This window comes from Vicugna pacos, chromosome 4 (genome assembly GCF_048564905.1).
Source record: "Vicugna pacos chromosome 4, VicPac4, whole genome shotgun sequence".
Taxonomy (NCBI): Eukaryota; Metazoa; Chordata; class Mammalia; order Artiodactyla; family Camelidae; genus Vicugna; species Vicugna pacos.
The window spans coordinates 75,166,525-75,179,392 of NC_132990.1; the positions used below are offsets into that span (position 1 = coordinate 75,166,525).

At 58.2% G+C, this 12,868-nt stretch overlaps 1 protein-coding gene across 2 annotated transcripts in view; it reads right to left on the bottom strand.

Moving 5' to 3' along the window:
- FIBCD1 (fibrinogen C domain containing 1) overlaps positions 1-12,868 on the bottom strand; it is a 34,923-nt gene continuing 22,055 nt past the window's right edge. For both annotated transcript variants that reach the window (XM_072960307.1, XM_072960306.1), the window contains exons 6-8: positions 8,110-8,206; positions 3,637-3,816; positions 1-3,048 (exon numbers count right to left, since the gene is read on the bottom strand). In XM_072960307.1, the coding sequence (XP_072816408.1) occupies positions 2,789-3,048; positions 3,637-3,816; positions 8,110-8,206 (537 nt within the window). In that variant the 3' untranslated portion in view covers positions 1-2,788. The remainder of the gene's footprint in view (positions 3,049-3,636; positions 3,817-8,109; positions 8,207-12,868) is intronic.

Genomic DNA, 12,868 nt, shown 5'->3' on the forward strand with positions numbered 1-12,868 from the left:
CAAACATTATAAAATCTATTTACATGCGGCTGCAGGAGGAAATGCAATTTGACAATGTCTCACAGCTCTCTCCTTATCTCCTGCCGCCTGTGCCAAGGCTACCCAGGGTTTGTTCATCCCCGGACCTGCAGAGCTAAGGTGGCCAGCTGAATGGCATCCCAGAGATGTATCCAAAGTTTGAGAGGCAAGAAGCGAGGCCATTGGCTGATTCCACAGAACCTACCTGTGCTTGTGGAAAGGAACTTTCAGAAGCTTGTTGGGGGATAAATGCACTGCCTCAGGATCCCCATGTAGAGCCCCCCTCCCCTGCTTGGCTCTCTCCTCATCAGGGAAGGAAGTGGAGGGGCTTGATCTGGTCACGTGGTATAACTGGGCCACAGGCACCCCACCATCAAGCCATCAACTCAGGCGTCGTGGGTCAGCCTGTCAAGGGGTGCCCTTTGGGAAGGGGGCGCACTGGCCGTGGCTGTCCCCACCACGCTGGGACTCGTGCCCACTTAGCCAGTGTTTGGCCCAGCCGCGCCCCCAGTCGTGCCAGGTCTGGGCTGAGAGTGGGGCTGGGGCTCTCCGGTAGGAGGGAACCGGTGTCTCCAGGTCGGCCAGATGCTCCTGATGGCCACCCTCCCCTGGCCCCCTGCCAGGCCCAAGCTGTGGCATGTCTGTTCCCCAGCCAAGCCCTGACACGTGCGTCCCGGAGCTTCCCAAAGCACACGCACATCTGTGACTCCACTAACATCACGCTCACCAGGAGTTTGTTTGATGACAGATCAGAAAGTGCTTGGCACTTTCTAAACAGTAGCTGGCACTGCGAGGCTGGCAGCAGAAGCTGGCTGCAGCCTGGGGCTGGGGGGGAGAGGGGGCTCCCGGGATGGGGACTCAGGGTCCCACTGCCTCTGCTCCTTGTCTGGGGGTCCCAGCAGCCAGAGTGGGCTGGCTCTGTTGGTTTCTAGAGAATGAGAAAGGGGGCCCATCAGGGGGTCTCATGTGGTCATCTTATACACATCCCCCCACACCGCCCCCACCCTGCCCTGTGCGGCTCCCGTCACTGCCCTGGTCACACTGGGCTGTAATTGCCTGTTTCTTGGCTGACTTGATTCCAACGGAGCGCCAAGAGGGCAGGAACTCGGTCTTGTTCAGCATCCAGGGAAGAACCTGGCCCACAGTGGATGTCCAGCGAACCCTGCTGAATGCCGACAACCAGGTGGAGCTGGAGGGGACCGGCTAGGTCGTGTGGCGAGTCAGTGGCACAGGGGCTTTTCCTGCTGCCCCTGGCCAACTCTGATTTATTATTATTGAAGGGAGAGCTGAACCCCACACTCCGCCATTTGACTGCCTTCAGGTGTCCTGTAAGGGAAACGCCCTCTCCCGCCTGCCTGAGGAGGGGTCAGTTGCTGGGCTGCCCACCCTCTGGGCGGCTCTCCAGGTGGACTTCCTGGCCCTCTCAAAGGCCCCCTCAGGTCCCCACAGGTGGGAACTTGGGAAAACAGCCCTACACTTGGTTCTGACAGCAAACGTATCAGGGTCCCAAGGCTGCTCAGCCAGGGGTTAAGGGCTGGAGTCCCAGCCCTGCCCTTCCGGCTTGTGGACCGTGGGAACCTGCGTTTCAGTCGGAGGAGAGCAATAATAGTACGCTGGGCTTTGGGAGGATTCAATCAGAAATGTCTGAGTGCCTGGCAGGTGCCTCAGTCTCCCTACTTGGCCAGTGAGGCCCTTCCTACCGCCCCACACAAAGTGGCAACATCCACAATCACCAGCAGGGGGCGACCTGCCCACGGAGACAGCAGCCTCTGGCTGACGGGGTAACAGCCACCAAACCCCTCAGGTTCCAGCCTTCATCCTCCAGGCCTGCACCTAGAAGGACCTAGGATCCTGGAGTCCTTGCCTGGAAATTGGTGGTGGGGGTGGTTCAAGGCCCGCCAAAACCCAGAAAACCACCAGGTCTTCCTTGGCCCAGCCCAGACCAGTGGTGCAGGACCTGCCCCTGCCTCCCCCGGCAGGAGAATGGGGTGGGGCTGGTCTCCAGCTGCCCCAGGAAGGCAGGAGCCTGGGCCCAGCAGCTAAGGGGACTGGGGGCCTCCCAGTCCTGCAGAGACAGAGGGGTGGATGGGTGGGGAGGGCTCCAGGGAACTGGTCTCGGTCACATTGGGGCGTGAGTTCCTGAAGGCAGCTTCACCCCAGCCTGGCCCAGGGACATGGTGGGATGTGGCCACCCAGCCCATGGGCCCAGGCAGCCCTTAGCACCAGCCACTCCCCAGTCCTTGGACAAGAGGTGGGATCTCCAGGCACCAGAGAAACGAAGAGGCGGGCAGGAGGGCCAGAGGAGGGTGGCCTCAGACTGACTCAAAGATCTGACCCTTCCCGCTGTCTGCTAAAAGATTCCAGGGTGCCGTCTGTCCCTCCTCTGTGAGCCCATTACTCTGGGTGTTTGGACTGACAAAGAGAGGGCTGCCAGAGCACAGGGCAGACTCCTGGTCAAGAGGAGGTGGACACAGCCCAGGAAACAAAATCTGGGCAGGTAGAATTTGGGGTGGCCAAATTTGCCCCCCACCATCCGAGGCAAATTAGGGGTGGGGATGGTGTGAAAGTGATGTGTGACCTCACTTTTCCAGGGGGTGCTTAGTGTCCAGGGATGGCCTGGCTCACCCCAAAGCGAGAGCACATCAGTCACGTGCGGTCAGGCGGGCAGCTGAGCAAGAGCGGATTTGGGGGCGGGCAAGGGGACAGCGGGCGTGGGTAGCAGGGGATGGGGCGGAGCCAGGCGGTGGGCGGGGCTGGACAGTGCGCCTGGCTAGCGGTCCTCACGGACCGGCCGGATCTTCATCTCGGAGAACTTGAGTGAGTACTGCCAGCCGGTCCAGGAGGACCACTCGATGCCGTCGGCGTAGGAGGCGTGCGCGCCGCGCAGGTACTGCCCGTTGAGGTTGGATGTGTGGCAGTTGCGGTACCACCAGGCACCGCGGTAGAAGGCGGCGCAGTTGTTCTCGGAGTGGTCACTGTCGCGGTCCTTGGTGGTGAACCTCATGCCGCTGTGCTTCAGGAGGGAGTCCCCTGCGCAGGCGTGCACACACGGGTGTGTACTCACGGGTGCACAGGTGCATGCGTGCGAGCACAACTTCCCGAGCACGATGCAGATCCCCAGGACATGCATGAGCACACGTGCCCCGCTGTATGCACACTGGTGCACATGTACACATCTGCCCCACCCCCACGTTCAGTGTCCATGCAGCTCACAGGCACCCAGGTGCCACCTTGGTGGTCCCCGTGGCTGTCCCTGTGTTAGGCAGTCTCTCCCTCTTCCTAGCTTTGTCACACACTCCCTTCCCTTGCTTTCTTGCCTTGGCCTGAGAGGAGAAGCCCAGCCCAGAGCAAGTCAGCCACCTCACTTTAGAGAATCAGCAGAGCCCAAACTCCAGGTGTCCTGATTCCTGGCTCTGGGCTCATCTGCAAAATGGGTGGACAGTCCAGGTCCAGCTAGCTTCATGTGGTTGGGATGATGACCAGGTGGGACTTGGAGGTGGAGATGAGAAGCCTTGATCCCGGCCCCTGGCCTGGAAAGACCTCCTGTGTCCTCCCAGCTGGGGGGACTGGCGGGCTGCCCCTGCCCTTCACCATCCCTGCTGCAGCCTGGAGCCCTACCTGCAGTGCCCGAGTAGTCAGCCACAGTGAGCGGGTACCCATCTTCCTCAGGGTCCACGGAGAACAAACCCACGCCAAAGCTCCTGTAGTGGGCGTAGGCTGTGCTGTTGTCAAAGTCCTCCAGGTCCACGTGTAGTTCATAGGCCGCCTGTGTGGTCAGGGCATGAATCCTCTTGAGTCCTGGAATGGGGGAGAGAATGGCGGGAGAAGTTGAGGGGCCTAGGAAGTAACCTCCCCAGAGAGAACCAAGGAGAGAGAGAGCTAAGATCATGTGATCAGTGACAGAAAGTGACAACAACCACCAAGTGTATGCTCTCAGCCCAGGCTACTTCCTTCTTCCTGCAGGCCTGTGTTTGACAGAAAACTGAAGACTGACAGTTTTTCATGTTTCATGTTTTCTGTGTTCACTTTAAGTCAGACTGTGCTTTCCAACTGTTTTAAGCTGAAGTCTGGTAGAAAGATTGCAGGAGTCAGGAGGAATCTGGAAAGTCTTCCAGGTTGGGCGTGATGGCACCTTTATCTTCTCTGACACTCTGGGCTCCAGCCAGATGGAATCTGGCAATGACACACACTTCTCCAGTCTCTGAGCCTTTGCACATGCTGTTCCCTTTGCTTGGGACACTGTTCCCTACTCCTCACCCGGTTACCTTCTGTTCATTTTCAGGTCTCATCTCACTTCCTCAAGAAAGCCGCCTGACCTCCTGTCAAGGTTGAGGACATCTGCCAACCCCGGTATTTGTCATTCTGGTCCCAGCTGCCTATTTCCTTGTCCGTCTTCCCCTCAGTATAGAAGCTCCTTGATAGAAACACGACTGTCCCATTCACTCCCAGCATCCGGGGTGGGGCCCAGCATGCAGTAGGTGCTCAATAAATTCTGGCTTAGTGGACAAGAGGCAGAAGACCATACCCGCGTCTCCTACTGTCTGTGGCGCCTGACCCTGCTTCCCCCCACCACACCGAGTCCCACTTCCTCCCTCCCTCTGTCCCGCCCCTCCTCTGCTCTCCTGCCTGCAACCTGGGGTCTCACCCCCCCCCCCCTTACACTCACTCACACTCAAGGCGCTTCCCTGCTGGTTTGATTACCTCTTGATTAAGAGGGCATTTAATTAAATGCCTTACAAGTTATCAGCACCCAGTGACATTTCATCAGCCTGTCCCCGCTGCTTTCCTAAGCTCCAAACCCCTCATGAGTGGGTCAGCGTGTGCATGCTAACGGGCTTGAGGGCTAGTCAGACCCCTCCTCATCCAGCCCAGAGGCAAGCCTCCGTCCATCGTCCAGGTCCAGGGCAAAGCGGAAGGAACAACAGCAGTACGGACGGCAGGCCTGCCCGAACCCCCCGGCATCCCCTGCTATTGCTCACGGAGGACCCGGCCTCGGGAGCACGAGGCTCTCCCTGCCGGGGCTGGAGTCTCATGGCAAGCTACTGCCCCTCTCTGGGCCCCGCCAGCACTCCTGTGCAGTGACGGCCAGAGGGCTTCACAGCCTGCAAAGGGCAGATCGTAGGCAACGCTGACAGAAGCCACTGCCACCTGGACAGCACTTAAAAATGCCAGGCACTGCTATGAGCGCTTCATGTGGATTAGTGAAGCCAGGGGAATTAGAATGAGTCCAATTTAATTAAGGAATCCCTGTACAGCTCTTAGAACAGTGCCTGCCTGGCCCACGGCACCCGTTACCCGGGTGTTTGCTGCTGCTCTTGGGATCCAATGAGGCAGGTATTATTATCACCCCTATTTTATAGGTGAGGAAAATGCAGCACAGGGAGGTTAAGTAACTGGCCCAGGTCACACAGCTGGGAAGTGGCAGAGCTGGGATTTGAACCCAGGCAGACTTGCCCAGACTCCACGCCCAGGACAATCGGATCCAGGAATAGGGCAAGAGGGAGACCAGCAGGGAAGCTGGAAGGGTCCCTTCCCCACCACCGAATGGTCGCTGTGTCCCCCACTGGCACACCACTCCTCTGGGCTAAGCAGGGCTCCGCTCCTGATGCCCCATCCCAGTGCCCACGAGGGCAGGTGCCCTGATGGAGGGGCAGCTTCCTCTCGGATTCAGTTCACCCTCATCTCCACCCTGCTTCCCGTGAAGGCCTCCTCTCTCCCAGCCTCCATCCCTCTCAGTCGTTACTCTCTGGGTTTCTCCAGCCCTTATTGGTCTGCCAGGATATTCACAACCCCTGCTTCCCTGAGCCCCCGGATGTTAAGCTGAGATCCAACCCCACCATCCATCAGAGTTCAAATCGTAGAACGTGAGGAGGAAGGAGCCAGCAGAAAAATACTTAGACCCCTGTCGTCACCCCAGTGAACCCCCAGATGGATTAATGATATGAACCTACCACCAAACACTCAGAAAGCATTTTAAACATAGGCACATTTTATAAAACTGGGAGGGGAAAGCAGGGCCTAAAATTTAGAAGATATGAAGTCTAGCCGAATTGATTACATAAAAATTTAAAACTTCTAGAAAATAAGCAATAATGTTACTTTAAAAAGGCTGGAAGACAAATGACTGGGAGTAAATATGTATCGCGTGTATGTGACAAAGGATCAATGACCTTAATATGTAAAGAGCTCCTGTAACTCAATAGGAAAAGAAAAAACACTTGATGAGAAGGTGAAAGGGGAGCATGGAAAAGCAGAGACAGGGCAGTCGAGGACTGGGCTCGAGTTGACATTCCCAACAGGGCTGCCTGTCTGCCAGGAGCTAATCAGGGCTCCGCTTACATGCTTCTCCCGCCCTCGGTGGCTGCCGATAGATTTCAATTAAGATGCCAGGAGCAGCAGAGGCATCAACGCTGCTCCAAGGGGGTGGGTGGTGCTGCAGGAATAGGGCCCCTACCTAGCCAACTTCTCCCTATCTTTACACACCCACCTGGGTGTTGGGGGGCAGGAGAAGGGTCTCCCCACCTAGAAGCTTCTCTCCCCTGACCTCTATCCTGCCCTGCTTGCACTCATTCAGTTCAGGGTATTTGTCAGAACTTGGCTGGGTTCCAGCCATGAATCCTGCCCAGGCTTCCCTGACCCCAATGCGCGCGTGCGCGCGCGCACACACACACACACACACACACACACACACACATCAGCCTTGGGTCACCTGTGGCAAGTGGCTTCACCTCTCTGAGCCTGGGTTTCCTCATCCCTAAAAGGAGAAGATACAGCTGTGCCATCCTCCTAGGGTGGGCACGTGGTGTCAGGGCCGATGCACGTAAAACGGGCGGGGTGCACAGTGGGTGTGCGGTACGTAGGGGCTGTGCTCACGAGGTCCACGTGAGGTGTCTGGCCTCTCCTGTGGCTGGTGCTCGCCTGGGCACCGGGGACACAGAGGAGGTCAGGGCAGAGAGGGTCCTGCCCTCATGGACTCCAGGTGGGAGGAGACAGACATTAAGCAAATGACAGTGCAAACCAGGTGCCTTTGTGCACAAGGGAGCAGGCTGCCTGGACCAAGCCCAGGGGACCCACCCTTCTCCCAGATTCTGCTGAAAGTCTCTACAAACCTGGGACGCTCCGGACCCCCACCTGGAGCCGAGACCTTGGCACCCGGCCCTCTGGTCGGTCCCCGTGCCTCCACCTTGCCCTCTGGTCCTCCCCTCCTGCCTGGATGGGGACTGTTCCAGATAGCTGTGCCCAGGGACGCGGACGTGAGCAGGTGCTCTGTGGGGTGTTAGAGGCCATTCAAATGAGGCTCGGGGACATGTCGTTCCAATGCTGTGTGTTTATTTTAATGTATGTGAAAAATATAAATGGGGGTGACTGCTAATGGAGGCACAGGGTTTCTTTTGGTGGGTGAAGAAAACGTTCTGGAATTAGTGGTGACAATTGCACAATTCTGTGAACATACTAAAAACCAGTGAAGTGTGCACTTAAAATGGTGAATTATATCTCAAATTAAAAAAACACCCCAAACCCCACCTCAGGCCACAACTTCCTCCCAAATATATATATAACCATCTCTGCAACTTCCAGAGATGTCATTCTTTAGAATGAAATTATGTGAGATATTCAAAATTTAAAATACTGAGTGAACTTAAAGACAGTCAGTAATAGTAACAATAATAATATTAACGTAAGCTCTTTGTGCCCTTCGTGCCAGGCAAGGGACCGTGGGAGCTGTGGCTGGGAGCACCGACTGGCCATGCCGTTGGGAGGTGAGCCCTCGGCGTCCCGAGCACGGCCCCCTCAAGGCCAGGGCAGCCACAGCTGCCTGACCTGGGACAGAGACCAGGTCCCCCTCAGGAAAAGCATCTCCCTGGGACCCACCCACGGCGAGCACCACCACCTTTGGATCCCCGCTCGTGGACTCAACCACATGGTTGCACTGACCTCCTCTCTATGCAGCACCTGCGAGGAGCCTCGGGCGTGCGGAGGCCTGGGAGACCCGGCGGCCTCCCTGTGAGGAGGGGGCTTGGGCCCGACGGTGTGCGGTGCGCGGTGCGCGGGGGAAGCAGGCCCTCCCCCCCACCGTGTCCGGGCTCTCACCTAGCCAGTGCTCGCCCGTGAGCTTGCCGAAGCCGTCCCGGTAGGCGTCCCAGCCTCTGAAGAAGTTCACGGAGCCATCCTCCCGGCGCTGAAACACCTGCGAGGGAGAATGAGGATGGGGAGCTGGCTCCAACCTTCCCAGGACCCCAGGTTTGACCCCCCTGCCCCACACCTGCCCGCCTGGGGACAGCAGGGGCTGGGCCTCCCATTTCCCTCAACAGCTCCCCCTGGGGCCCCGGGGCAGAGCAGGGACCAGGGACTCTCGTGGTGGAGGAGGCGGGGGAGACTGACCCCTAGGCCCTCAAACGCCCCCTTGTGAAGGAACTGGGGTGGACGGGGGTGCAGTGGAGACAGCCCAGCTTCCAGGCCCACCTCTGTGGCCTGGCTGCGGGACTCCGGACTGGCCCGTCCCTGCTGGGGCTTCAGCTCCCTCCGGTCAAATAACAACAGGGTGAGGAAGGGTACTGACATCTTATCCCACATCAACATAAAACTGAATAAAACCCATTCTTGAGTTTTTAAAATTGGCTAACACACACACACACACACACACACACACACACACACACACACACACACACACACACACACACACACACACACACACACACACACACACACACACACACACACACCGTGCCCCCAGGGCTGGCCTCCAGAGCTCCACCTCTCACACGCCCCTGCCGGAGTCCTGCACCACAGATCCCCTCTTATAAAAAGCCTGGGCAGGGGCTGGGGCGGGGGCTTGGGGAGGCAGAGCCCCGGCCACCTCTCAGGGGAGGACGAGGAGCCCACAGCCGGCGGGGCTGTGACTCGGGTGCTGACAAGCGGCCGGGCTGCCTCCGTTCTTCATTTTAATAACATTCCTGATTTGGGAGTCGGGAATCCCATTGGTCAAATTGCTTTGAAATAAGTACCACACTGGTCCAGGCCAGAGCTGCCTGGAGTATTTACAAGATCCGCTGACGATCCTGTTCCTGGCTCGCGCCCCCCACCCACCTCTTTGTGTCTAACAAGCCTTTTTTCTCGCTCATTTGCAGAGGCAGCACCCACCCCCTGCCCCACTGCCTCCATCTGTGCCCGCCTCTGAGGTGTTAGAGGTTTGGCCACAGCACCGTTTCATTACTAAGCAGCCTGATTTCAGTCGCCCAGAACTGCCCTGTGCGGCATCTGTCCATGGGGACCGGTCCGCCAGTGCTGGGGCAGCGTTGACGTCAGGTGGCAGGAGGGAGGCAACACCATTTTTATTGCTCCGCTACCTCCAACCTGGCCCTGCCCTGACACGTGAAAGCTCTCAGAAGGGACTGGCGCGGAAGGAAATTCGATCAGGCTCAGAGATCTGAGAGCCAGCGGAGGAGAGCCGTATTGATGGCTGCAGATTGGGACCCTGAGCACGCGCCCTTTGAAAGGCCTAATCCTGGCAAAAGCTCAGACGCTCCCCCGGAGAAGGCATCGAGCAGCAGAGCCTGTTTAGACAGGAGGAAGGATGCGGGTTGGGGGCAGGAGGGGCCGGGGACAGGGGTAGGGAGGGGCAGGGGTCATGGCCCAGGCTCTAGAGCTCAGGCCCTCGCACTTAACAGTGCTGATCAGTCACTCCACCACTCTGAGCCTCAGTTTCCTCATCTGTAAAATGCGGATCACAGCAGCACCTCCCCCATAGGCTGCGGCGACCCGCTGAGAGTAAGCCAGGGCCTGGGACACCATCACTGCTCAGCCCACACCAGCCCAAAGAGACCAAGAGCCTGGAGACCCAAGCCCGACCAGGGTCCCCCTCCTCCCCTCTCCCTCGGCCCCTGCCCAGGCCACGCCCAGCCCTTCCTTCCTGACTTGGGTACATCTCCTCCCCAGCTGTCCCAGGCGGGCTGCCCCAAGCCTCTTTCAATCACTCAAATGTCCCACGGAGCACCTCCAGTTCAGGAGCTGGCTGGGGAAGCTGAGTCAGGGCCCTTGGGGCAGAGGAGCACAGGGCAGAGGCCTGGTTCAGGGGACCCCACTCTGGCGGGAAGTAGGGCTGATCAGAGGAGTAGGGAGAAAGGGTCTGGCCGGCGGGGCCGGCTTACTGGGGGGAATCCGGGACAGCCCTGGACGAAGGGCCAGGTCCTGGGCCCTGTGTTCCCGTGTGTGGTTTGGGTAAATCACTCCTCTCCCCCAGGGCTCACTTCCCTCACCTGCTCATCAGCCCGCATCCCAGACCACAGCGAAGAATACATTACAGAGTGGCTGGTATTATTGTCATCATCACTTTCCTGCTACTGCTGTGATGAAGTAGCAAGCGGGGGTGCCACGCTTCCAGGCACGGGCAGGCCACGAGCCCTAGAAACTGGGACAGACGGGCAGAGCAGCCAAGACCGGCCGGTGTTGGGAGCTGACCACAGCGACGCTCAGGGTAAGTCCTCCTCGCCCAGTGCACGCACTGTTCACCAGATCCTTACCCAACCCCGGGAGCCTGGTTCTCTGGCCCCTGGCCCCTCCTCGTTGCAGTAGACAGAAGCCTGGACATTGGCCAGAAGTCAGGCAGCCATGAGTGGATGGTCTGACCCTCACTTCCCTCTTCAGCCTAAGTCCAGGCTGGACACCCAGAGGCCACTGTCCTACCACCCATGTCCACGCTTTCGTCTGCCACGAACCAGAGCTTCCCAAACCTGCCTCCTTGTCTCCTTGCCAGGCTTCTCATGCCACGAGCTGACCTCTAAGCCACCCTCTTTCTCGCTGCCCTCTGGGGCTGGGTGCCAGTAACAAGCAGGGCTCCTGCTGGGTCTCAACCTGGGTGCATGACCAGTGGGGGTGAGCACAGCTGCTGGGCCACCGGGGCCTCCCTGCCTCTCTCCTCCTCTCAGAAAAGCAGCCACACCAGCTGAGCGTGGCGGACGTCCCCGACAAGACGGCTCAGCTCTGCACCAGCTCAGACGCCACAGCCACTGTTTGCCAACACGGCGCTTTACCCTGAGTGGTAACAAATCGTAACACCCCCATCCCCCGAAGGGCCGAGACACATCCACGCCCGGCTCTGCAGAAGTGGCTTTTAGGCTTTCTGACTGTGATCCAGCGAAATGCGGTTTACAGGGTGACACACACACTCACAGGTATTTGCATCTGAAACAGAAGCTTCCCGAAACAATACTTGCCCTTAAGATGGATGTGTGCTAATATCTTCTCTCCTGTTCTAACCTATGCCACTCCATTTGATTTTACAAAATAATGTTGATCACAGCCCATTAAATTGAATTCTCCACCTGCCAACGGATTACAACCTGCAGTTTGATGTTGCCGCCCTTTGCCACGGGCTGTCCTGATTCCTTGGCTAACATCCTGAGTGACCGAGCGTGCTGGACACTGGCTGGGATCTCAGACTCAAAACCCTGGCCTCGAGCCGATCACAGTGCATCGTGGCCAAGCATGAGGACATTCCAAGTGTGCACAGGCCACAGATCGTCTTCGGGGCCTCCCAGGCTCCCAGGAGCGCGTTGTTTCTGACTCAGAGGCTCAGGGTGAACTGCAGCTGTGGCTTCAGATTTCTGGAAGCCAGCTGGACTTCAGGGATGCGGATGGCCTGATGTCACCAAGCAGAAGGCCTTCAATTACAAAGCAAGGATCAGCCGGACAGGAAGATACATAGAGGGAGGTCAGTAAAGGCTCATTGTGTCTGCTTCCCCCACCCACAGAACAGGAATCCCCACTTAGGCACCAAAGGGGAGAAGGGTAGGGAAACAAACTAATTGTTGATTACTTTCAAGGCTAAAATATCCGTTGGTCCAGCTCCGGGGCCTCTCCCTAGGGCTCAGGCTGCAAAGTGATTGATGTAGAAATGCTTGCAGCCAGCAGGGCCTCCTGGGCAGGTGCCACGAGTGGGCAGACAGACAGGGTGCGTTTTCTTGGTGCGGATTCTCAGAAGCCAGCCGCCTGCTGCCCAGCGTCTTCCAGGAGCTGCTTTGGAGGCTCTGCCAAGGGAGCGCGGGGCCCACATGGTCCTGCAGATGGTGCTGGGAGGTTTCAAAGGCAGGAGGACCGCAGTCGGGGCGGCGGGAGGGAGGAGAGCGGCAGAGCGGCTGACTGTCCCGCTTTTGTCAGACAGGCTCGGGGAGCCTGTCTCGCGCTCGACGGGTCTGGTCCCCTCTGAGGCCACTTCCTCAGACAAGCCCCACCCGACCTGCACCTTGTTCACCATGATGCTAAGAGCATGGAGTCATCATCCTGAGAGCCGGGGCCTGGCTCAGTGGTCACCCCAGCCCTGGCCAGTGCCTTCAAGGACATCACAGCGGGGGGGGGGGGTGTCGTGCTCCCATTTGGCAGATGAGAAAACTAAGGTTTGGAGAGAGTGGGGGTGCCTCAAGGCAGGGGACCACTGAGGCCAGAAGACGGGGGACTGACAGTACACAAATATAAAGAATGAGGGTGGCCAAGGGTTGCCCGATGGCCGAGGGGGATGAACGTTGCTCCCCTACCCCCGTGAGCCCACCCAGGCCTCGTCATACCTGGCCTGGCACCCAGGAGACTCAAGTTCTATCCAGACTTGAGCCAACAGGCAGCATGACCACCTAAGTCTTGGCTTCTCTCTTCTGCAAAATGACAGGGTGTGCTGTTCCAGCCCCGTGTGGTGTGTCTGGACTCACCAGGGACTCTGGCCCTCAGAAAGCTCCCAGCCCCAGGAGAGATGCATGCACAAACCAGCAGCCTCAGGGCAGAGCAGCTCCCAACTGGCACGTTCCTTTGATCCTCGAGTCTCAGTTTTCTCAACTGTAAAACGGGGATTATAACAGCT